The following is a 27,477-nucleotide window of genomic DNA, read 5'->3' as shown; positions in this document are numbered from 1 at the left end:
CTGGCTTTGTGGTGATTACAGCCCTCCTGACGAGTTAAAGCCTCATTAGGATGCTAAAACAAAGACGAGAGACAGGCTCCTTTGAGACGCTATCTAGAGGGGACATGTCTTTTCACATTCACCACTGATCTGTTATTCTAGAGCTTTTAGCAGTTGCACATCATGGTTTCATGCATATATACTGTGTATGTATATATATATATATATATATATATATATATATATATATATATATATATATATATATAGATATATATATATATATAGATATATATATATTTTTTTACATAAACTATTTGTTTTGTTTGCACACACTCATATATATATTAGTTATTTTATATATGTAACATTTCGATAATTAGAAATCAAACTAATATTGATGTATAATTTGTCTGCTTTTGAATAATTAACGTATAACATCATAGGTGTTTATATAAAAGTAAACAAACCTATAATATAATGCATATATAAACACTATAATTAAACATAATTAAACACTAAACATGATCATTAAAAAATATTTAAAAGTGTTTTTATACATTTAAAATATTAAATTATTGTTAAATAATAATAATCATAATTCTGTAAATATATTAAGATTTTATTTTTGTGCTATATTTCACAATAAAAATATATATAAAATATATTTCGGCTATATTTTTGGTTATATTTTATAATATACAATATATTTAAAAATATTGTATATTTTGTATGTATTGTCTGATTTCAAATAATTCAATTATTACATAGAATTGTTTGTATTAAAATAAACCTAACATCATGCATATCTAAACATTTTACATTTTTAATATTTACATTTAATATTTAATATTTTTTGGCTACATTTTATATTTTGGAAATATATGTATTTTTTTTTATATATTTTTGAGGGTATATTTTAAATTTTATATGTGTAATTGTATATATATAAAATAAAGATTTTGAATATATATAAAGTATATAATTTAACTATATAAAATCCATATAAAATATAGAATATAGATTTGTTGCATCTAAGATATGGGAAAAATATATATATATATTGTATGTAAATCTGTCTGGTTTCAAATAATGTATAACATAATAGTAATATTTAAAAAAATAAATCTATAAGACTGCATATATACATTTATAACAATTGAATATTTAAAAGCTATACATTATATAAATACATTTATGCATTTTGTAGACACTTTTATTCAAAGCAACTTAAAGTGCATTCAGGCTAACATTTTTTACCTAACATGTGTTCCCTGGGAATCGAACTCACAACCTTGTGCTGCTAACGCAATGCTCTACCTCTGAGTCACAGGAACACTTTTTAAATCATTTTATATATAATTTATATTTATAAAACATGCTGTCAGTCCCGACTAGCTACAGTCTCTTTGAGTACTTTGAAGCACGTCAATGCTTAGCAAAGCTTGCACAGATAAATTTGACACCTTCACTGTGAACATGAAACACTTTTAGGTCTCACCAAGTAAAAACAAGGACAAATGCACATTGAATAAAACTTCTTCCTGACTGCCTCCTCACTAACTTCGTCTCTCTCTCTCTGTTTCTCTTCTTAGTTCATTGCGTTCGCCTCCTTGTTCTTCATCCTGGTCTCCATCACGACCTTCTGTCTGGAGACGCACGAGGCCTTCAACACTATCATCAACAAGACAGATGTGTTTCACAACGACTCCTTCACGGACTTCAGCCAGCAGTATGAGATCGAGACGGACCCGGCACTCACCTACGTGGAGGGCGTCTGCGTGCTGTGGTTCACCTTCGAGTTTCTGGTGCGCGTCACCTTCAGCCCGGACAAGCTGGAGTTCGTCAAGAGCATCCTGAACATCATAGACTTCGTGGCCATTCTGCCCTTTTACCTGGAGGTGGGCTTGAGCGGACTTTCCTCTAAAGCCGCCAAAGACGTCTTGGGTTTCTTGCGTGTGGTCCGCTTCGTGCGCATCTTGAGGATCTTCAAGCTGACTCGGCACTTCGTCGGTCTGCGTGTATTGGGACATACCCTCCGGGCGAGCACTAACGAGTTCCTGCTCCTCATTATCTTCCTAGCGTTGGGCGTCCTCATCTTTGCCACCATGATCTACTACGCCGAGCGAATCGGAGCCAGTCCCACCGACCCCACGGCCAGCCACCACACTATGTTCAAGAACATCCCCATTGGCTTCTGGTGGGCCGTTGTCACTATGACCACTTTGGGCTACGGAGACATGTACCCTCAGACGTGGTCTGGCATGGTTGTAGGCGCCCTTTGTGCCCTCGCTGGTGTGCTGACGATAGCCATGCCTGTCCCCGTCATCGTCAATAACTTTGGCATGTATTACTCGCTAGCCATGGCCAAACAGAAGCTCCCTAAGAAGAGGAAGAAGCACATTCCTCAGGTTGTGCAGACCAGCTCGCCGTCCTACTGCAAGACGGACCTGAGCACGGCCTGCAACAGCACGCAGGGAGAGCTGTGTTTGGGACCGAGCCGAGGACTGGAGCGCCATCGCTCAGGTCAGAGCTGTTAAGAAGCCATTAATTGTTATAACAGCTGAGGGGCGTTCCACGAAACCCTGGTAGCTGCTATACAAACCTGATTCCAAAAAAAGTTGGGACACTGTACAAATTGTGAAAGAAAACAGAATGCCATGATGTGGAAGTTTCAAATTTCAATATTTTATTCAGAATACAACATAGATGACATATCAAATGTTTAAACTGAGAAGATAGGGAAAATAGGTTGATTTTAAATTCCATGGCTTCAACACATCTCAGAAAAAGTTGGGACAGGGCCATGTTTACCACTGTGTGGCATCCCCTCTTCTTTTTACAACAGTCTACAGACGTCTGGGGACTGAGGAGACAAGTTGCTCAAGTTTAGGAATAGGAATGATGTCCCATTCTTATCTAAAACAGGCTTCTAGTTGAACAACTGTCTTGTCGCATCTTCCTTTTCATGATGCACCAAATGTTTTCTATTGGTGAAAGATCTGGACTGCAGGCTGGCCATTCCAGTATCCGGATCCTTCTTCTACGCAGCCATGATGTTGTAATTGATGCAGTGTGTGGTCTAGCATTGTCATGTTGGAAAATGCAAGGCCTTCCCTGAAAGAGACGACGTCTGGATGTAAGCATATGTGGATCTAGAACTTGGATATACCTTTCAGCATTGATGATGCCTTTCCAGATGTGTAAGCTGCCCGTGCCACACGCACTCATGCAACCCCATACCATCAGAGATGCAGGCTTCTGAGCTGAGCGCTGATAACAACTTGGGTTGTCCTTGTCCTCTTTAGTCCGGATGACATGGCATCCCAGTTTTCCAAAAAGAACTTCAAGTTTTGATTGGTCTGACCACAGAACAGTTTTCCACTTTGGCACAGTTCATTTTAAATGAGCCTTGGCCCAGAGAAAACGCCTGCGCTTCTGGATCATGTTTAGATATGGCTTCTTTTATTGACCTATAGAGTTTTAGCCAGCAACGGTGAATGGCACGGTGGATTGTGTTCACGACAATGTTTTCTGGAAGTATTCCTGAGCCCATGTTGTGATTTCCATTACAGTAGCATCCCTGTATCTGATGCAATGCCATCTAAGGGCCAATATTTGGCATGACATTTCAAAATGTCTAAATTTCAACATTTGATGTGTTATCTATATTCTATTGTGAATACAATATAAATTTATGAGATTTGTTTTTACAGTATCCCAACTTTTTTGGAATCTGGTTTGTGTGTGCGTGTATATATATATATATATATATATATATATGATTAATTATTAAACAGTAATAATATTAATAATAATAAATAATAATATTTTTTGTATTTCAACCTAAACTTATTTTATTTCAGTTAGTTGCCATGATAGTTTAAAATAAATTAATAATAATAATACATAATAATAATAATACTGTCTCCTCCAAATATAACAGAAGTTATATTCTCATGAATACATTACTCAGGATCTTTTTAAGCGGTTTTCCTCGTGGGGATCATTCGTTTTGTCTCGCTCGCTCCTGTGTTTGACCTCTCACCTTTGTCTCTAGCCAGTTTGCGTCCCAAATAAGCAGCTGTTGTTTCTCACCGTTTCCCTCCAGTGCTGTCTGCTGACTGCAGCGCAGGAAGTGACATCACCATGTCTCCGGAGGAGCGGATGCCCATGCGGCACTCCAGCGTCCGTGAACAGGACCGTCTCACCGAAGGGACCTGCTTCCTGTTGGCCGCCAGCGACTACACCTGCACAGCGGACGCAGCCATTCGCAAAACAGGTACCTGATCGACCAATCACAGCCCTCCGCTCTACACATCAGCATGCACGTCCAATCAAAACCCTTGTCACTGAATAGCTGCCAATCCATTCATCCACTGACATCATCATTCACTCTTTATGTAGGTTTCTATGTCGTCTGTGCCAGTGTTTGTCTGTTCATTAATCGTTACTGTGTTTACAAGACAGTAATGAAAATTTGATTAAATAAATTCCTACCATGTCGTTTAATTGCTTTATAATTAACATTTTAATTATATATCGTATTACAATTATGAAATTTAGTTTTTTAAAATAAATAAATTACTACTGATACATGTAGATAAATGTTAAATCTATATTACAATGAGACTTTTTTCTACATAAAGTACTACCATAATGCATAGTTTTTACAATTTAAATTTGAAATCTATATTGTATTACAGTAATGTAGATTTTTTTAATTACAATACTACAGTAATGCGTAATTAAAATTGAAATGTTTTATATATATATATATATATATATATATATATATATATTATAGGAATGAAAACGTAGATTTTTTCATAAATTGCTACTATGATGCAGAATTATTTTACAATAATAATTATTTTTATTTCACAATTTAAATGTATATTACAGTAATGAAAACGAGATGAATTTCTACCATAATATTTTTTTCTAAAATTTAAATATATACTTGTTGCATTGATGAGAATTAGATTTTTTTTACATAAATTACTAGATGATGCATGATTATAATAAAAAACTAATATATATTTTTATTACAGTAATTAAACGTGGATTTTTATAATTATATTTCTACTGTGTTGCGTAATTACGATTTAAATGTTATATATATAGATATTTTATTATAGGAATGAAAATGTGGATTTTTTCATAAATTACTACCATGATGCATAATTATTTTACAATTAATATGTATAATTATTTCACAATTTAAATGTGTATTACAGTAATGAAAACGTGATGAATTACTACCATAAAAATTTTTTCTGAGCATTGATTTTTTACATATATTGTATTAAAGTAATAAAATGATATTGTTTTACATGAATTGCTACCATGATGCATAATTACTTAATTTAAATTTTAAATATGTTGTATTACAGCAACAAAAATTAACATACATGCATAATTACTTCACAATAAAATTGTAAATAATGTATTGTATTGTATATCTGTTTTCCTCGCTCTTTATTTTGCTCTTCTGACCATGCATCTTTAGTTTGTTTGCTGCATTTTATGATTTGCATGCTGCATTGCTTTCCCTGCTGTGACTGAACTATTAACCAGTGTGACCCCAAACCAGGCAGATGTTGAATCGGGGCCCGGGGCCACAGGGCCTTACTGTTTGACAGACACAAGCACTGGGCTAATAACCCTACTGGGAGGTTAAACGTGCACAGCGTCCAGACGGGGGCCGTTTGTAAGGTCAAACTCAGTCACAGCTCAACCAGAGCGAAAGGCCATTAGAAGGTTACAAACATCCTGTTAAACATATTTATGACTGCTCTATGGCTGTATATGTCAAGCTATGGTAATATATTACAGGGCTCATATATATATATATATATATATATGTTAACACACACATATGCAATTGAATTGTTTATTTGTTTATATTTTTTATGATTTTTTTTTCAAGCATCAGGGCAACAGCTTTGATATATTAGTGACCATTTTTATTTTATTGTAAAAAAGACTATATGTTTTATTTTAAAATTATATTTTAATATATTTTCTAAAATTTATATTTAGATGTATATAAATAAATATATTTAATAATTCAGTATATTTTAAATGCACACACATGCACTGCTTTTTCTAAATAAACATCTTTGTTATAATTATAATATATTTATAAAAAAAGTAAATATATATTTATATTATATATTATATAATATAATATATTATATTATCATATGTTTATTTATAAACATCTAAATATCAATTAAAAATATGTATATAAATAAATATATGCTATTTATAATTTATGTTATTATATATTTATATATGTTATTATATAATTACACCCACAAAATATTTTCTTTTTATAAAAATGTTTTAATTTTTTTTATATAATTATATTATTAGAATTTATAATATATTTATATATATATTATAGGATTATAATATTATTATTTATCCTTTTAAAATATTTTTAATAAAAATCTTTAATATAATCATATTATTAGAATGTATAATGTGATAAGATGTATTGTTATAAAATATATTTATACATATTATTATTTTATAATTACATAAACAAAATATTTTATCCTTCTAAAATATTATTAAAAATAAAATTTAATATAATTCTATTATTAGAATTTAGAATATAATTTTTTATATTTTTAACAATTATTAATAGTGTACAATATATGTTTATATTACAATATTTTATTTTAAGCCATCTTCCATCATAATGTAAAGTTACCACACATTACATTCTGATATGCATGATACTGTACATACTGATCAATATCATTTACATGCATGATGCATTATTATACAGTCAGGACCGATACTGTACACTGTTTGCTCGTCATTGGTCAAACTCTATCCATTAAAGACATGCAGAGATTAGAGTTTTGCACAGTTCTAGTTGGCATTTCCGAAAAAGCCTGCATCATTCTGAAGGCTGTTTGTGTTCACGTCTGTCATCTCTCGCTCGTCTAATGTTTGTGCTCTTCATGCTGCGTTCTGTCTCTCGTCTGAAGGCTTTGACAGCATAGCCGGCTCTCTGCGTCTCTCTCCAGTGACCTCGCCCTACAGCTCGCCCTCCCGCTCCCCCTTTGCCGTCCATCTTCTGAGGACACGCCCCCACGCTCACACAGCCAAAGACTCCGCCTTCTGTGGGCGGAGCTCTGTATAATGTAGCATTAATGATGTTCCATACATAACTGTATGTAGAGTGGTATTAGTAAGTTTATAAGGAGAAACATTGGGGCGAATCTCACAAAATCATATTAAAAAAAAAAAGTTTTGAATGAAGCCTTCTGTGGCATTTCAATTAAACAATTATTAATACTGTTCAACTTTGTTTTCCCATTATTCTCAGTGATGTTTCTCCCTAGATTATTATTCAAGTAGTATAATTTTTTTAAATGAACATAAATCAGTTATTGAATTATTAAATTAGATAAGTGATTTCACAATTTAAAATTTAAATATGTTGTATTACAGTATTGAAAATAATATTTATATATACTACTATAATCCATAATTACTTCACAATTAAAATTGTAAATGTATATTGTTATGTGGTAATGACAATGGATTTGTTTTATTAATTACTACCATGATGCACAATTATTTCAGAAGTTGAATTTTAAATATATTACAGTAGTGAAAATGAGATTTTTTTACATTTATTATTATTATGTTGCATAATTTCATAATTTACATTTTAAATATACTACAGTAATGAAAATAGTTTTTTTTGTACATATACTGACATGATGCATGATTATTTTACAAAGTAAATTATATTTATATTATATAAATAATATTATTTTGTATGTATATATAGATACAATTTATTTATTTACATAAAATGTGGAAAGGAAATATGTTTAATTGCCATGAAAATAATGTCTTCAAGCAATAGAAATACTTTGGCCCTAAAAACCGGCTTCATTTAATTTATATAAAAAATATTTTATTGTTTTCTGTTTTGATTTTTTTGTGGGCTAAAAAAGTCCCAATCCTGGTTTTTGCGAGATTCGCCCAATTAAAGTGATTTTCTTGTATCAAACATTTATTATGTATTAAGCCCGATCAGAAGCAGATTGGACGTGTGTGTAAAGTGTCTGCAGGTTTGCGTTAGACACATGACTTCTGGTTCACACACAGATATCTGCTCACAGACAGTTGAGACTCTGGTGCTGTGTGATGTCACTGGGGAGAGAGAATGACTCTGATTGGCTGAACTTGATCTGATGGCTCTCTGATGCTGCTGATTCTAAAGGACTATTTATAGAAATCCGTTCAAATCAACATCTTTACATTTGATTGAAGCACCCTGCGCTCCCAAAAACTCCTTCCTGGTCTAGCTGTGCAAAATAAGGGCTTGTTTTAATAAAAATGTTTTTTAATACCATTGAGATACTGTTATAGTTTTATTAATGTTTAAGTTAGCTTTAGTTTTAATTATAAACTAATAATAATCAGTTAATAATAATTCTCATTTGTTTTTTTAATGTCTATATACAGTAGTTTTATTAATGTTTTGTGTTAGCTTTAGTTTTACTTCATTTTAATTTTAGGTTAATTATAAAGCAATAATAATCAGTTCAGTTTAAGTAGTTTTTTTTAATGTCTATATAGTTTTATTAAATTTATTTCAGGTTTAATTTAAGATCTATTTCAGTTTTCAGTTTTGGTGTCAGTTAGATTTTTATTGATATTTAGAATTTTTCCGTTTGAGTTAGTTTTAGTAATTGTGTTATGCGTTTTTGTCATTTTTATTAGTTTATTATATATTTATTTATAGTTTTTATTATTTATTTCATTTTAGTTTTAGTATAGTAGCATTGAGATGCTGTTCTGTTTTCATTTGAATTAAAGTTTCAGTATTTTATATATTTTTTAATGTCTATAATATCTATTTATTTTCAGTTTTTGTTTAGTTTTATTGGTGTGCAGTGTTAAAAAGAATTTAATTCTACTTTGCAAAAAATTAAACCTATTTGTATTTTTATAAAAGGAAATTGTTAATGACAATAATACCATTTTCTTTAATGTAGAAATTTGTATGTAGAATGTAGAATTCGACGTCTCCCAAATATCTAAATAATAAATTAAGAAAATAAATTTTGCCTTCATAAAATGAAAGCAGACATTGCTTACCTAATTAAGCTTATTAAAATGGAGGGGTTAAATATTTACAAAAACGTGCCATTATGGATTGTGCACAGGAGTGTGTATTAATGAGTTTTGATATCATGTTGATTTGATCTCACTCTGTTGATGAAAATTGTAAATCTATTAATGAGTCATATATTTATTTTCATGCTTGCAAAAACATTCATAGTCATAACTAATTGAACACATGGTCTGACTGAAAGTATCCCATCATTCATTATTAATTACAGAGTGTCTCTCTACATCACCCGAGTCATTCATCTCCCTCCTCTGACCTCTGTGTGATTCATCTGTGCAGTGTGTGTTTGTAGCTAATGCTATTTCGGAGATGTAATTCACAGATTTGTCCTCAGCATCATGTGAGTGAGTCTGGAAGATACGGTTGCTAAGCAACTGGTGCAGGGAGATTTTGTGTCATGTATCCTCGGCGTAAACTTCATTTAGCACTTTGTGTCCACACCCTGTGCAGTGTGTTACCTGAACAGATACACGACCGCAAATGCTGTTTGCTCAATCACTGCATGTGTGTGTAATATATATATATATATATATATGTGTGTGTTTTAAGAGAAATATGATGTTAGGGTGAGTCTCACAAAGAAATATCCATGTCAAATTTTATCCGAAAATCAAAAGAAAAAGTAGGAAATTATATCCTGCTTAAAATAAGTAGTTTGTATTGCCACAATATGTTTAGAAGCACATTTTCTTTAATGTAGAAGTTTACTGTAATGCATAAAATCTATTACGGCCTGGACAGAATATATAAATATATTAATGAGTAATTGTGCATGCATATATAAAGAAGAAATGGCAAACATGGAAGATTTTGTGTGATTATTTAGATTACTGAAAATGTATGCATAAAAATCTGATTTTCCATGAAAAAATTTTTTATTGCATTGCATCTTGTTGATGACAAGTTAGAATTTTTTTTTTTTTATGTAGAAAATAACTGTATTGTAATACAAAAAACTAAAAAAACTAAAATCTCAACGCAATTTCCCTTTTTATTCATGCAACATATAATTTCTTATTTTTATTTTAGGGTGAAAGATGCAATATATTTTTTCTAAAAATGTGTCTAGTAATGTTTCTTTTTTTAAAGAACAAATGGGAAATATTGAAGCTTTTCTGTGATTAGACACAGTACTGATAAATTATTTATCACATTTGATTAAACATAGAAAATTAACTCCAATACATAAAAGCTGATTTTATTATATTTGTTTTGTAACGATTCAGTACCGCAAATTGTGTAAACACAGTATCACAATGTCCCCATTTTATCCTTGCTAAATATTTCTTATTTTTTAGGGTGATATTTCACCCTTGACAGATTAAATTAGATTAACCAGTTAAAAGATGCAATCTATTTTTGTCTACAAATTTTTTTTGTTAAAGAACAAATGGCAAATTTTGAAGCTTTTGTGTGATTTTATATAGGCACACAATACTTATAAATAAATGCATTAAAAACATAATTTTTTTCTTTGCATGTTATGTGAATGACAATGAAGCACATTTTCTTTAACGTAGAAAGTAACTGCAGTGCATAGAATCAAATTTTGTTGTACTTGTTTTATTAATATAAATTCGGTACAAACAATAGTCTAAATTCACATGCAAATATTAATAGCCCTGGTTAATTTCCCTTTTTATTCATGCACAAAAAAAAAATGATGTTGATGCTATTGTGATGCAATTCTGATGCACGGGATGTTGTTGCGTTTGCAGCTACTGTATCACCTCTGGCTGATGTACAGTTTATATCGGCTAGAGACGGGGAAGGCGGAGCCAGCAGAGACTCAGATGGATTTGATGAATTGGATTGGACAGTCTGGAACAGAATAAGCCTGTGATTGGACGCTCTGTGAACATAAAACCTCACTTACGGATCGATCGGACCACTCACGACATTTGGAGTTTCCCGTTCTTTTTCTGTGTGGGATACAGACAGAAGCCAGTTGGCACAAAGAAAAAAAATCCACAATATGGATAGTGAAACTTTTCCTGCTTAGAACGAGTCTGTTTAAATGTCACATCTGTATAAAGGACACACATGCACCTGTGGCTTCTCCTTTGTGTCAGGTAGCAAATCAAACACCCCTCGAACCCCTTTCCAAAGGCCTCTGTCGTTGCAATAAGTGTATTAAGATGTGTAGAGGCACAAGTGTTTAAAAATGAAGTATTAGTGTATCGGCGATACTAAACTACAGAGTAGAGAGAAAGTAAACATGATTCATTTAATAAATGTGATCTTCAGTCATTTATGCTTTTATTTGCTCTAGTATCTCTGGTGGATTCATTGTTGTCTCTGTGTGTGTTTGTGTGAGGGATGTCGAACTCAAATGGGACACTTAGAGGGAATAGTTAAGACGAAAATGAACATTTACTCACCCTCAGGCCTTCAGGAGTTTGTTTCTTCATCAGATCTGGAGAAATGTAGCATTGCATCACTTGGTCAGCAGTGGATGCGCTGCAGTGAATGGGTGCCGTCAGAATGAGAGTCCAAACAGCTGATAAACACATCACAATAATCCACACCTCTCCAGTCCATCAGTTAATGTCTTGAGAAGCCAAAAACTAATGTGTCCCTGGAGCACAAAATCAGTCTTAAGTCTCTGGGGTATATTTGTAGCAATAGCCAAAAAAACATTGTATGGGTCAAAATTATAACCTTTTCTTGTATGCATTAGGATATTAAGTAAAGATCATGTTTCATGCAGATATTTTGTAAGATTCCTACCGTAAATATATCAAAACTTAATTTTTGATTAGAAATATGCCTTACTTGGACAACTTCAAAGGAGATATTCTCAGTATTGTGATTTTTTTTTGCACCCTCAGATTCCAGATTTCCAAATAGTTGTATCTCGAACCTAATAAGGCATACGTCAATGGAAAGATTATTTATTCAGCTTTCAGATGATGTATAAACCTCAATTTTGAAAAATTTACACTTAAGATTGGTTTTGTGTTCCATGGTTCTGACGGCACCCATTCACTTCAGAGCATCCACATTGGTGATACACTACATTTCTCAGCAAGTTTTCTTTTCTGGCTGAACTAATGCTTGTCAGACCTCATGAAATGGCTTAAAATCACAGTCCTCTTATACGATAACCATTGTGCTTTCATTTGCACAGATGTGTTGACCCCAACTTTGCTTACAGTTGCATATCAAGCTAAAATCTTTGAAGGAATTTTAAACATTTAAACCTAAAATGTGTTTTTTTATGTATTATTTAATGTTTAATGTATGCGAACAGATACGAAGCCACAAAACCTCATCATTTGAATGTCATGCGGTCTTTGAATGTGTGTTGATGTTTCCCAGTTGTCTTGCTCCTCTCCGTCTCCTGGAAGATTCGCCCAGTGCAACAATCAGATGTGATGTGCAATAATGATGTGAAACAAAGCTGCACCGATTCACACTGTGATTTCAGTTCAGTCCGTGACAGAGCCTCTGAAAACACGGACACCTTCGCTCTAATTAGAAACTTTCTTTTCCTTCTGCCATGGAGAGATTAGAGCTGTCACTTTATCAGTGTGTGTGTGTGTGTGTGTGTGTGTTTTCCCACCACCCACAGAACTTAAGAGGACAGTATTCATCATGTTAATATTACTGTATCTGCTGCTTTAAGAAGTCAGGGCACAATTTCAAATATAAATGACAAAAATGTAAATGTATATATATATATTTTTTTGAACTTAGATCTTGTATTTTGTGTCTCTTGATGTGTCTCATTGTCAGTCCTGCGGTGTATCCGTATGTCCACTCTGTGCAGACTGTGAATCTGGAGTGTTTTTTCTGTTTCAGTGATTGGAGTATTGAACATGTTTTGTGGACTCATTTGTCTGCCTTTTGTAGTGCATGCAAAAACGCAAGGTCAAAATGTAAAGACTGCGTCTGAAGAATATGTACAGTTCAATGCAATGTGAGACAGTCGGATAAACATATTAACCTTGTAAAAAAACAAGCAAACAGTTTTCTTTTCTTTCTGTTTGAAACAGCATTAACATTTGAATCCATCTTGTAGATTTCCTGAGGTTTACTTAAAATAGGAACTTAACAGTCACAAAGAATTGTTTACCGTATTTTCCGGACTATAAGTCGCACTTTTATAGTTTTATAGTTTGCCTGGTCCTGCGACTTATAGTCAGATGCGACTTATTTATCAAAATTAATTTGACACGAACCGAGAGAAATGAATCAAGTTAAAACATTACCGTCTACAGCCGCGAGAGGGCGCTCTATACTGCTCAGTTCTCCTGTAGTCTTCCACTGAAGACATAGAGCGCCCTCTCATGGCTGTAAACAGTAATGTTTTCTCTTGGTTCTTGGTTCTAAATAAATGCGACTTTTAGACTTATATATGTTTTTTTCCTCATCATGACGTATTTTTGGACTGATGCGACTTATACTCAGGTGCGACTTATAGTCAGAAAAATACGGTATTACACCGAATCTGCGCCAAAATCACGAACCATAATTATGTCAGCATCATTTGGTCACTTAGTCTAATTTGGGCTCATCTTACAAATGCTGTCATCTGTCTTGCACACATCCAGTCTGCTTTTCTTCATTAGTAACATGCAGTTATATTTAACTCCTTGCATTCTTTCTTATGTAGACAACAGGTTAAGTAAAATATAAATATGTATATGTAGATATATAGTGTTTGAATTTCATTATGAATTTGGCAGACTTTTAAAGCTGATAATTTGATTATATTACAAGGTAACATCACAAATCTTATTGTGATTATTGCACGGCAAGCACATTACAAATAATATGAAGTTCATGCATTAACCAAAAAACAGCAAGCAGACTAAAGATCTTTGACATGCACATTCTTAAACTACAAAATGTAAATTAAAAAATCTCACATTTTTGACATTGTTTCACTGAATTGTAACTTTATTTCTTGCATTACGCAATCCTGACTTTGCATTCTCCGTTTACATCTTGCAATTGTGATTTTCTTTCTCACAGCTTTTTGTTTATATCACAATTCTGTTTATATCTTGCAATTCGGAGAAAAAACAAACAAACTCATAATTGCGAGAAATTTTTTTATTGTGAGTTAAAATGTCGCAATTTGATTTTTTTTTTTAAAGTCCCGTTCTTCGTGATCGCATGTTTCAAACTTTAGTTAGTGTGTAATGTTGTTGTTAGAGTATAAATAATATGTGTAAAATTCTAAAGCTCAAAGTTCATTGCCAAGCGAGATATTTTATTTAACAGAATTCGCCTACAACGAACAACCTGTTTGGACTACATCCCTCTACTTCCTGCAGTAATGACGTCACTAAAACAGTTTTTTGACTAAGCTCCGCCCGCATGAATTCACAAAAAGGGGGCGTGGTCTTATTGCGCTCGCACGGAGAAGCGGAAGAGCTGCGTTTGTGTTTGTCGCCATGTCGTCGAAACGCTGTTATTTTCATCTCGGAGTCCAATCATCTTTGTTTGGGCTTCCCAGAGACGCTGTACTTAGAGATCAATGGTTACAATTTATGTTTAACTCGGTTCCCGAAAATTATAATCCACATGTAAAACTATGTGCAGCACATTTTGCTGAGGACAGCGAGCTTCCCCAATCTCAATCAGTTTAATGCCGGATTCGCTCAAAGATTATTCTTGAAAGATGGAGCAGTTCCCTCTTTGTCTGGAGAAGGCGTTGTTTATGGACCACAGCCGGTAAGTGTATTTTATTATTTAAGTTGGTGCGTTTAACAGTTTCTGTAACTTATTCCTCAAAGGGCAACTCTGTTTAGCTTTGTTAACTAGATGTTAGGGCCGTGCAAAAAAATCGAATGCGATTTTCATGCGCATCTCTTCAGTAAAAACGCTCCTGTGATTATAAGTACATCTCCAGCACGTGCGTTCAGATCAGGATTGCCAGGTTTTCAAAACAAATCCTGCCCACTTGCTTCAGCGTGCGCTCAGCTGCTGTCGAATCACAACACGGGAACCGCTGGCCCAATCAGAACTCGTTACGTATTTCTGAAGGAGGGACTTTATAGAACAAGGAAGTCATCAGTCATACAGATAAGTGAATTGTGTGAAAAATATTGTGTTTTTTTACACGCAAAACATGAACACATGTTATATTGCACACTGTAAACACAATCAAACCTTAAAAAAAAAACACGAAAAAAGTGACCTTTAATCCTGTGGAAACAAGCTTCCATGTGATCCTCTTAAAATTCATGAGAAGGGAAAACAGACACCAATGAGTTCTGAAGAGATGAAGATAACAGCTCAGATCATAGTGAGATCTCAGAGCACTGTTTGAGATCTGACAGATGTGTGTGATTTCAGGAATCATTTGCTTTGCATTTCACCTCATTGCTTTCTTCGAGACACATTTGAGAAACTAAGCAAATTTGTTTTCTTTATTCCTGTTGTAGTGTAGCCTTTAGATTAGAAAGTCTCTAAACTGATGATGATGATGATGGTTTCCATGCTCGTCATCTTCTCTCCCATCGGCCTTGTTGTGGGTCTCTATGTGTAGGTCTTCTTCTGTGCTTTCACTACAGACACTGTCGCCATGATGGGAAACAAAACCGCAGAGTTTGTGTTTTTTAGGCCATGAGCAGCTGTATCCATATCGTCCAGGAAGTTGCCATATCCATAACAAAAACCCACTTTTGAGAAGACTGGAGTGAAGAGCATGAATATTGCATCACAGTTTCTCTGCTCTTCTCTGTGTGATCTACAGCTCCACACACTCTTAAGCATGTTTACAAGACTTATTCATTTACAATCAGAAACCAGCATCTCAGTTATTGCTTTTTCAACAGTTTGATTGGAAATACTGTGCTTCTTGTTCCTCGTACATGGAGAATTGACGATTATTTATTTCAGTTTCCAAACAGTTATCCATCCCTTTATGCAGAACATTGATAATGTAAAAAAATTCTCAATTTTAGTTATTAATTATGAAATAAAATAATAATTATAAAACTATATAAGATAATAATATCACTATTTTGGATGTTTATTAATAAAAGTAAATCAAGCAAAATAAAATGAGCAAGAATGCAAACCACTTTCAACATTCTTCCAGCAAGAACAAACTCCTCCATGCAGTTAAGAGTTATGTGGTCTTTGATTATGTTTTCGAAATGTTAGCACAAAAATGTTATTTATACATCTTTCGTGAAACATTTGTTTCCTGAAATGTTTCAGTTGGATGCTCATCTAACATTTTTTAAATGTTACTTGTTTCAGAACATTCAAAAGTAACATTCCCATAATTATTGCAAAGTTCTAAAATTGAATGATCCCTCAACATCTGCAAAACCAAGAATTTAAATAACTGGATGTTTTGAATGTTTTAACTTTATGGTAACGTTAGCTAAATCTTCATAAAATATAGTTTTGTTAGCTGGAACAATGACGAATGTAATATTGCTTTTATACAACAGTTCGATAACCAGGTTAATATTGAGTAACTTACATTTCATACACAATATCCCAGATTATTTTGTCTCAAAATAGTTTAAAATGAAGTCTAAACAAAGACAATTGTTGTGAATCACCTTGGTGTTTTGTTCACGAAGGAATCCTTGTTTTTGAGCGAATCGGTTGAGTGAATGATGCACTGACTCCAGATGTGTTATTGTGTCCTGAATGAATCGAATCAGTTGAAAAATGGTTAAAAATGACTCTCTAATGATTGGGTTGTAATGCTGATGTGGTCTACTGTGAGAGGTGCTCTAAGGACAGTCTGACTGAATGCAGACAGTGAATGTGTGTGCGTGAACTGTTTCTAATGAAGTTTAAACACATTCAAAACAGCTCAGTTACCCTCTAAATACAGCCGGCTGAAGTGAGCGGTGTGTGTGTGTGTGTGTGTGTGTGGGAGGTTGTACTATTGCGGTTTGATTGCTCACAAATGGAAATCAGATATGCATGACTCAAATGATACTTCAGCACTACTGTGAATTGTTTTGCAATATGTCAATGGATGTTAAATTGATGCAGTTATTCAGAACCACAGACTTGACGTACAGCTGCTTCCCTACAGGCGACACGGATCTGACACTTTAATATAACTATATAGGAATGCTTTAATATTTCTCTGTGACATGAAGAATTTCTACAGGGCCACGGCCACAGTTTTTACCTGAAAAAAGTTTAAGTTTCTCAGTCTGGTTGGTGACAGAGGTGTAGTATATTTAGTGCTTTTCATAAAACACATTCAGGTAAAGTGTTACCGAACGTTATAATGGTGTGTAATGACATTAAAAGAACAGTTCACCCCCAAAATTTGTATTTTTTGAGAAATGCACTTGCCCTCAGGTCATCCAAGATGTAGATGAGTTTGTTTCCTCATCAGAATTGGATCCTCTGCAACGGATGCTCTGCAGTGAATGGGTGCCGTCAGAATGAGAGTCCAAACAGCTGATAAAAACATCACAATAATCCACACCACTCCACTCCATCAGTTAATGTCTTGTGAAGCAAAAAGCTGTGTTTGTAAGAAACAAATCCATCATTAAAACATTTTTAACTTTAAACCATTCCTTCCGGCCAAAATACTAGTCCATAATAACACTTCCTCCAGTGAAGAATCATTTGTCTGAATCAGGAGAGAAATCTGCACAGATTGTTTAAAGCCAAAAGAGTTTAAAATTGATATTTTGATGTGAGAGACAACAGGAGGTGACTTTATCACTGGAGGAAGTGTGATTATAGATTACAGACTCATATTTTTGGCCAGAAGCAATGGTTTAATGTTAAAATGTGTTGATGGATTTGTTTCTTACAAACGTGCAGCTTTTGGGTTCACAGGACATTAACTGATGGACTGGAGTGCTGTGGATTATTGTGATGTATTTATCAGCTGTTTGGACTCTCGTTCTGACGGCACCCATTCACTACTGAGCAAGTGATGCAATTCTACATTTCGCCAAATCTGATGAAGAAACAAACTCATCTACATCTTGGATGGCCTGAGGTTGAGTAAATTATCAGCTAATTTTAAGTCAACCATTCTTTAAGATGACTTTTGTGTAAATTAACAGAGATTGATCTCAAATATTTAACGCTCATGAATTGTAAACTCATTTGGATCCATGCACTGTAACAGCAACCTAAATCTGTTGCTATGAGACGGACTGCTTCATTAGAGGAAGCAACGTTGTGTGTGTGTGTGTGTGTGTGTGTGTGTGCTTTCAAGGTCAGCACACACATTCATACTGTCATTGTGCAGCAATATCTCCTCTACATGATTGCATTAGATTACATCAAGTCTATATATATATATATGCATATATCAAACAGAATGTTATATGTTGCATCTTAAGCCATTTTCATTATAACAGAGAGAACAGAATAACATAAACACATTGTGCTGCGTATGGAAACGTTTCTCGCTGTGATTCATGCCGCCACCGTCTCAGTGTCTTTTATAACCTGACACTTTTATAGCCACTTTAATTACTGTAATCAAACTCATATGTTCTTACGTACGCTCACATTCACAAATGTTTGGAAATGCTTCAAGGGTTTCAGTCGATGAACGCTGCCAGACGTGCTGCATGAAGTGAACAGGAAATAATTGCCTCTGTCTGACCTATAAAGAAACAGAATTAATGTAACAAAACCACATCAGATTTAGGTGATCATTAGCTTTAGTCTGATGTAGAACAGTGCTGTTTTCACGTTTAATGATGCTTTAGGTGATGCTGTAATAAAGAATGCTGTTGAAATCCATTTGTCATCAAGAGTGGTCTGCTCTAATTAATTGTGCATTTCAGAGTTCCTGTAGAAATATTTCCATGTAGTTTTAATGCCAAAACATATACTTTTTACCTTTTATATTTGCCCACATAAGCACAAATGTGGTGTAAAAAAAAAATAAAAATAAATAAATATATATATATATATATATATATATTAAGATTAAATAAAAATTTAAATAAAGTTCGATTTAAATACAAAAAAGTATCAAATAAATAAATATATTTGATGACAAATAATACATTTGATTTGAATAAATTGATTAACATAATATAATAAGATTAAAATAAATATCCTGATTAAAATGAAAATGTATTAAATAAAAGCATAAAGCTTTGTTAAATAATATATGTATATAACTTTTGATTAAAATAAATCAATAATTAATTCAAGTAATACAAATTTAATAAATAAATATATGTGATTAAAATAATAAATTATATTTACATATATTGATAAAAAAATAAAGATAATGATGTAATAGAACCTAAATATTTCCTAATAATATTTTAATACATTTTTCACATTATTAATAGGGACTTTATACATAAAAAATGTATAGCTGCCTTTTAAATTTAAAGATGAGTCCCATATTTTGGGGTCAGTATATTGAAAACCCCTGGTCTAGTGATCAACAGTGAATATGGCCAGTGAGGCGATGATTTTAGATGAATGGTGCAATATCACAGCATGACTGTGTGAAACCAGAGCAGTTACTCCATTAGTGTAGACGTCAGGTAAGCCCTTCATGACCGAAACACCACAGTATCCAGCTGAGACCATTAGTGTGGCTGTTATTACACCTCACATGCTTAAAATTACTGTCTCATTACTGTCAGCTGTTAACTCTTCACACACACGTAATTAAACAGTGAATCTGTCCGGTCAGAGAAGACTGTGGGCTTTGACATACACAGGTGATCTACGTCTGCTTATTTTTAAAGCTTATTTCAGGTAAACATGGGAAAGATGCATGTTGTGGATTCCAACTTCTTTGATGAATTAATATGTTCAATACATCTAGTTTTTAAAATATTTTTTCTCTATACCCTTAAATTCGAAACCTGAATTGAAATTCCACATCCTGTTTTCTACCTCAATTTAAATCCAAATTAATAATAAAAAAAAATTTTCTCAATTTTATTGTGGCTTACATTCTCAATTTTCTTTTTAGCTATTTTTAGCTATTCTTATTTACAAATTGCTATATTTAATTTCTTTATTCTAAAATGTATAAAATATATTAAAGTATATATTTTAAATATATTAAAGGAAGCAGAAGGAAGGATAAATTGACTGTGTTTTCCTGGTTATATGCAAACAGTAAGGGAACGTTCCATTGTAACATTTTACAAACATTTTTGGAACCTTAGAAACATTAAGAAAAAAGTTCCATGAAAAGTTTTTGTGTTAACGATTTTGGTAACATTATTAGTTTGTCTAACATTTAAAAACATTTTAAACTAAAATGTTGCCCGAAAGAATGTTCCATTTACATCAAACAAAAAAAACAACAACTTCCAAACCTTTTAGGAAAAAAATGTTCCATGAACAAATAACATTTTTTTGAGCGTTGTTTGTCTAACATTTAAAAAACGTTAAACTAAAATACTTCAGAAAAAAGTTCCAAGAATGATGCATAAATAACATTTTTGTGTTTTACGTGTGGAGAAATGTATTAGTTTGTCTAACTATTAAAAAACATTAGTAGCAAATCCAAATGAAAAATTTCAGAAACAATGTGTAAATAATGTTTTCGTGCAAACGTTTTGAGAACGTTATTAAAGACCAGCAGCCAAATTCATGAAAATCTTAAAAAGTGAAATTATTGAAAAAGTCTGAATTTCTCAAACATGTTTCTTAAGAAGAAAATGAGTCGCACCCTGCACTGATAAACTCACACTTCAAGAATTGACTTTTTGTGATTCCCATTTATGGACGCAATCATGTGGATTTTATCTAATTTTTAGGCAAATTCTAGCTCCCTATCGACATGTTTCAGAAAACTCATGCACATCCCTATTAATAGTCCTGCTATGTATTATATGTAGCTAGTTTTGTTGTAAATATTGCCTAAATGTAACAATTAATTTGAAATAACCCAATAAATTCATTAAATCATTCTTACTATGTGGGATTCAAGACAAGTCTTGGACTATCCTAACTTTTAGGAATACCAAATATTCTTAATCTTTTTTTTTTCTTAAGAATTATCGATATATCTATGTCTGTTTTCTACCTCAATTTAAATCCAAGTTAATTCTCAAAACTAAAAACAAATTTTATTGTGGCTTACATTCTCAATTTTTTTTAAAACTTCAAATATATATTTACTTTTAAGCAAATTAAGCATTTTTCTAGCTATTCTTATTTACAAATTGCTATATTTCATTTATTTATTCAAAGATTTAGAAAATATATTAAAATCTAGGAAGCAGAAGGAAGGATAAATTGACTATATGTTATGAAGTATATATATATTCTACTATTTAGGTTGAAATAATTTTTATTTCAGTTTTAGTTTCCATGTTAGTTTATTTTCATTTTATTTCAAATTGTATGAATTTTATGTACTTTTGAATTTATTTATTATATATAAATAAAAGCTAATTCAAAATATATTAACTGTAATAAAAACTATAATAGAATTTAAATAAAACTAAAACAACACTGGTTACCCATAAGCTTTCATATATCCCAATATTTTTGGTCATTATTGACTGGTGTTTATAAATTTTCCTCCCAGATTTAAAATATTTGCATTTTCATAACTTTTGGTGCCATTTTTGCCCCAAGCCACTGTTACTTTTGGACCCTGGTACACACTGGTACTCCTCCTGAGAACCAGCAAAATAAAGGATTTTTAGCTGTTTAGTGTATCGTGTATAAAGAATTTAGTTCATATATATATGAAAGAATTCAGGGAGGATGCATTAAATTGATCAAAAGTGACATTTATAATGTTCTTTTTAAAATAAATGCTGCTCTTTTGAACTTTCTGTTCATCAAAGAATCCTGGAAAATAAAATGTATCACGGTTTCTACTAAAATATGAACTGTTTTCAGCATAAATAATCAGAAATGTTTCTTGAGCAGCATATTAGAACGATTTCAGAAGCATCATGTGACACTGAAGACTGAAAATTCAGCTTTGATCGCAGGAATAAATTACAATTTAGAAATATATTCACGTAGAAAATGGTTATTTTATTTTGTAATAATATTTCACAATTTGTAACTGTTTTTTTGATGAAATAAATGCAATAATAAATAAAAAATAAAAAAATGTTTCACAATTTTAACTGTTTTTTGATCAAATAAATGCAATAAAAAATTTGTTTTTAAAAATAAAAATTTTAACTTTTTTTTTTATCAAATAAATGCAATAATAAATAAAAAATTAAAAAAATATTTCACAGTTTTAACTGTTTTTTTGATCAAATAAATGCAATAATAATAAAAAAAAAATATTTGACAATTTTAACTGTTTTTTTTATCAAGTAAATGCAATAATGAATAAAAAATAAAATAAACAAATATTTCACAGTTTTAACTGTTTGTTGATCAAATAAATGCAATAATAATAAAAAAAAATGAAGCCTTGGTGAGCAGAAGAAACTTCTAAAATTAAATGATATTAACAATAAACTTTTCAATGAAAGTGTGTTCATGTTTCGATTGTTTTTCAGCATTGTGACACACACGTCTTTATTTATACTAGACATACATCACAGATATATCACAGAAGACATTTCAAAATATTTACTTCCCGATTGAGCAGCATGACGAAAATGAATCATAGCATGAAGACTAAGAGCTAAAGTCAAGCTTGATTTCATCAGCTAATAAATCACTGAACTGAACAAAGCCACTGATAGTATTACACAACGTGACCGAGGGAAGAGATTCTGTGTCTTTCAGTGACAGTAACAGGGAATGATCTCTTATCCATCACATTGCTGACACTCAGACAGAGATCAATCGACTTTTTATTGACAAAAGACAAAAGAAAGAGAATGAATCGACTTATCGTCACTGCTAATTGAGCAGAAATGTCTCCTTTCACGTAAATCATGTGAAAGGGATTTCGGAGCAGTGTCCATTTACTAGGTGGCAACAAGTGAGTGTCTGAATCATTGAATCACTCACAAACGATTCGTTCAAACACACTGATTCATTCAGAAACAAAGCAAATCTTTATGAGTGTGTCATTGAATTGTTCATTCAACTAATTTGTTCAAAATACTTGGTTTATTCAGGAACGAAGCAAATGACTGTCTTTAGTAGTGAACCATTGAATCATTTATGCAAACAATTTGTTCATAAAAACTGAATCATTCATGAGCAAAGGAAGTCTTTTTGAGTCATTAACTCCACCAGTGTGGTCAAAATCACTGATTCATTAAATTGAAATTGAAATTGAAGCCTGTAACCTTTTTTTATTTGTGAATCATTGAATCATTCACAGACAGACTATTCATAAACACTGATTCATTCAGGAGCAAAGCAAATGACTGTTGAGTCATTGAATCATTCATTCAACCGATTTGTTCCAAAACACAGATTTAGTCAGGTACTGAATCGTTCAGCATCAAGGGACTTGTCTTCGTGAGTGATTCACTGAATCATTAATGCAATTTTTTTTGTTTAGAAACTATGTACTCTCGCTGGCAATTAAAAAAAAAAGTAATTTGTGAAACACTTTGATTTATTTATGTGTGTGTGTGTGTTTAAATATTTTTTAATAGCATAAATGTAATTCAGATAAATGCATACGTTGAATTCTCAGTATCTAACACTAAGACGCTAACTCTGCAAGAGTTTGTTTTTGTTTTTTGTTTTTAGTTTTTTTGTTTTATCTCTTTAAACTCAATTCAGACGGTAAACTCACACACTACCTGTCATAGGTTTTCTCACCAAGGCTGTATTGCTGTATTAAAGAAGGTAAAACAGTAATATTTATTCATAGGCTTCTGTATTTTTCACCAAATCAGCATTAAATGATTCCTGAAGGATTACGTGACAATGAAAACTGAAGGAGTAATGATGCTGAAAAAACAGCTTTGAATCACATGAAAAAATTATAATTTACAATGTATTGAAATAGAAAATGGTTATTTGAAATGTTAATAATATTTCATAATTTTGCTGCTTTTAACAGCTTTCTGATCAAATTAATGCAGCCTTGGTGAGCAGAAGAGACTCATTTCAAAGACATTACAAATTGGAGATAATCCAAACTTTTAACCTTGATATTTTAGATTATGGCTGGACACAGTCTGAATTGAGTGTAAAAAAGAAGACAAAAAATGCAATATAAAGAAAGAAACAAAAAACAAAGATCCTAACCTGTGCAAATTGATTCATAAACAAATGATTCTTACAAGCGGTTCTTTTAAGGAATCATTCAAAAAGACTCATTGACTTATTGCTTTGAATCATTCTAATGAATCACTAACTGAATTATTCAATGTGGCTAGTGAATAAATCTGCAAAAACAGGTTGTTGTAGACTGGAAAAAGGCTTTAAATTGTTTGTCAAATGATTCAGCTTTAAAAATTGGCCAAATGAATGCATACGTTGGATTCCCAGTATCCACATCAGTATCTAACTCTAAGATGCATCCGCTTTCTTCTCATTTACCGTAGCCTGCCATCTTCAGCCTGATTTAAGCTGCTCAGTGTATTTGTTCAATGACCCAGAAGGGATCTTCGACCAGCCAACAGGAGTGTGTCTAATCATAACTCGAGAGTTTCTGCAAGCATTTCTCTTTTTCACAGTCATGGAGAATCCAGCACTAAGTAGCATTTTAGATCCGATCTGAAAGCAATCACCCAGAGCAGTGAAAGGCAGAGAGATGGATGCTGAATAGCCGCTTCAGGCTAAAGACGCTCGATTAGATGAGCAGCGGAGTGAGAATCTCCTCCAGACACGCACCAAGTCTGAGAAATAAATAGCCATTGTATTTAATAGTTGGGGTTCTGTTGTTAATTTTAACCTTTAATATTATAGCGTTGCACTAAATGAGACCGTTCCCTGCACAGCAGGGGTGCGCAAATACATTTAAATTTATGATTTCTGCAATGCAGAAAATTTTGACATGAATCAAGTCATGAAAATTTAATTTACAGCATAACGTATAGCAAATTTTGAACGAATAAATCAAAAGTAGAGCTGTACATTTAATCGAATTAAATGCTATTTAAATATGAGCGATAGAAAACTATTGTCATGTCAATGCAGTCGTGGCCTAATGGTTAGAGAATCGGACAACAGAAAAATCAGGAAAAATCAGCATTGAATGATTTCTGAAGGATTACGTGACAATGAAAACTGAAGGAGTAATGATGCTGAAAAAACAGCTTTGAATCACATGAAAAAAATATATTTTATAATGTATTGAAATAGAAAACAGTTATTTGAAATGTTAATATTTCATAATTTTGCTGTTTTTAATAGCTTTCTGATCAAATTAATGCAGCCTTGGTGAGCAGAAGAGACTCATTTCAAAGACATTACAAATTGGAGTTTATCCAAACTTTTGACCTTTATTATATATTTTAAATTCATAAGTTTACAGTTTGAATTGAATGCAATATAAATAAACAAACAAACAAAGATTCTAACCTGTGCAGACTGTTTCATAAACAAATGTTTCTTACTGGACGAGCGGTTCTTTTAAGGAATCATTCAAAAAGACTTTGAATCATTCTAATGAATCACTAACTGAATTCTTTAATGTGGCTAGTTAATAAATCTGCAAAAACAGGTTGTTGTAGACTGGAAAAGGCTTTAAATTGTTCGTCAAATGATTCAGCCTTAAAAATTGGCCAAAATAAGGATGTTTTGGATCCTTTGTGCATCAATTTGATTTTAAAATGCATTGGTTTTGTAACAGAGCTCAAATCAACCTGTCCTAATGGCTGTTGAAGAAAAGCGTATATCTCAGTTCTGCTCTCTGTCGAAATGAGAGAGTGTTTTTATAAGAGCCAAGACTGAGACTGAAACTTTCATGAAGCTTCTTAAATACTTTAACTGGATGTTGGACGTGAGAGAAGAGCGTCTCAGGGAGAAACCCAGCAGGCTTTTTTCATTTTCAGACCGCAAATGTGTGTTCGTCGTTTCCGGCAGAATTCTTGAGCAGACGTCTGCGAGATCTTTACACGAGAGCATCTGCATCCATCACACAAGCCGCTGTCTGCTTTCTGACACTGCATGAGAACTAAACAACCTGTTTCTGCAGATGGAAGTAAAGTGGCTTTAGAAATGATTCTTCTATCTGCTTTTGGCAATGGACTGATGTATCGCCAGACCAGTATTTGCTCATTTTGAGATTATCAGAGTTGGTTTTGCTCATTTTGGCGATTAATAAAAGCGTTTCTTGTGTCAGATCCAAAGTCTACCGGGAGCTTTGTCAGTAGATAATCCACTTTTTGCACGAATCAAATAAAGCCTATTTTAAGAATGTTTGCATTTTGAAAAAAACAGCCATCATTTTAACTTTGTGAAAAACATAATGCCTTTTCATTTTGAAATATGATGCAGACATGTAGGTATAAAACCAGTGTAGGATTTACTAACAATTTTCAATCAGAAATTCAAATTATAACGAACAAGTTATGATGTAGAAAGACTGAAATTGTATTTTATAAAATGGGCTCCAATGATCTTTAAAATGTTAATCAAATGAAATGGATGATCCACAATTTGCATGAATACATATTTTTATTTATTTTATTTTTATTTTTTTGTAATTAGTGTGTTTTTGTAATTTTATTATTATTTTTTTTAAAGTCTGTGTTTTTTATTTCAGTAGTTTCAGTTTTATTTTAGTTTTTAGTTTAAGTTATTTAGTTATTTTAACTTCAACTATATTCAAATGAGAAATGTTGTTAAATTAGAAGTCAGTTTATTTTGGTTAATGTTTATTATGTAGCTGTTTTTAAAAATACAGAGTATACAGAGTAAAGAGTAAAGGTTGAATTGTTATTTGAATTGAAAACTTGATGTTTAATGTTCTGGTATTTGGGGCTTTTGAAGAGTTTCTGATGTGATCTTGAGTGTTTGAGGTTAAGGGCGTTTATTGTGGACGGATGTGAAATGTGGCAGAGGATGAAGAGAGTGATGTCACTGTCAGATGATACATTGATCTGAATGGGTCTCACATTCGATGAGGTCAGACTCAAAGGTGCGTCATTTACTGACACGCCATTTATAAAGGCAGCTCTGACGAATTGCACGTCCGTCTTTAGCACACACACATTTATCAGTTCTGAAGGGTTTATGATGAGAAGCATTAAGAGAAAATGGTGCCACTAACGGCCTCAACGATCAACCTCGGCAAGCTGAGTGTCTGAAAATAACTTCAGGTCGAGAAAATACTTTCAGATTTAGATGTATCACAATAGTTTCTGACCTGTCTTTATGGGTCCAATTTATTTTATACTTTATTTTATTTTATTTTACTATTATATTTTTTTTCATTAATTGATCCAATTAGAATTTTGGCATTTTTTTCTTTCATATTTTATTTACGTGTTTATTTTATTTTGTGTCTGTACGTCAAATTCTCTAATGGATCCAATTTT

At 32.5% G+C, this 27,477-nt stretch overlaps 1 protein-coding gene across 2 annotated transcripts in view; it reads left to right on the top strand.

Annotated features, from left to right (window-relative positions):
- Window positions 1-26,218, top strand: part of LOC132098641 (potassium voltage-gated channel subfamily C member 2-like) — a 52,137-nt gene extending 25,919 nt beyond the window's left edge. The window contains exons 2-4 of one of the 2 annotated variants that reach the window (XM_059504714.1): window positions 1,575-2,505; window positions 4,091-4,261; window positions 25,990-26,218. In XM_059504714.1, coding sequence (XP_059360697.1) covers window positions 1,575-2,505; window positions 4,091-4,261; window positions 25,990-26,108 — 1,221 coding nt within the window. In that variant the 3' untranslated portion in view covers window positions 26,109-26,218. Of the gene's footprint in view, window positions 1-1,574; window positions 2,506-4,090; window positions 4,262-10,869; window positions 11,458-25,989 lie in introns of those variants that run through there. The other variant, XM_059504713.1, reaches the window with a different exon arrangement.
- The last annotated feature ends 1,259 nt before the right edge of the window (window positions 26,219-27,477 follow it).

The sequence above is a fragment of the Carassius carassius genome, chromosome 22 (assembly GCF_963082965.1).
Source record: "Carassius carassius chromosome 22, fCarCar2.1, whole genome shotgun sequence".
In the NCBI taxonomy this organism is placed as follows: Eukaryota; Metazoa; Chordata; class Actinopteri; order Cypriniformes; family Cyprinidae; genus Carassius; species Carassius carassius.
Note: the sequence above shows the minus strand (reverse complement) of the source record. Positions and strands in the feature narration are given on the sequence as shown.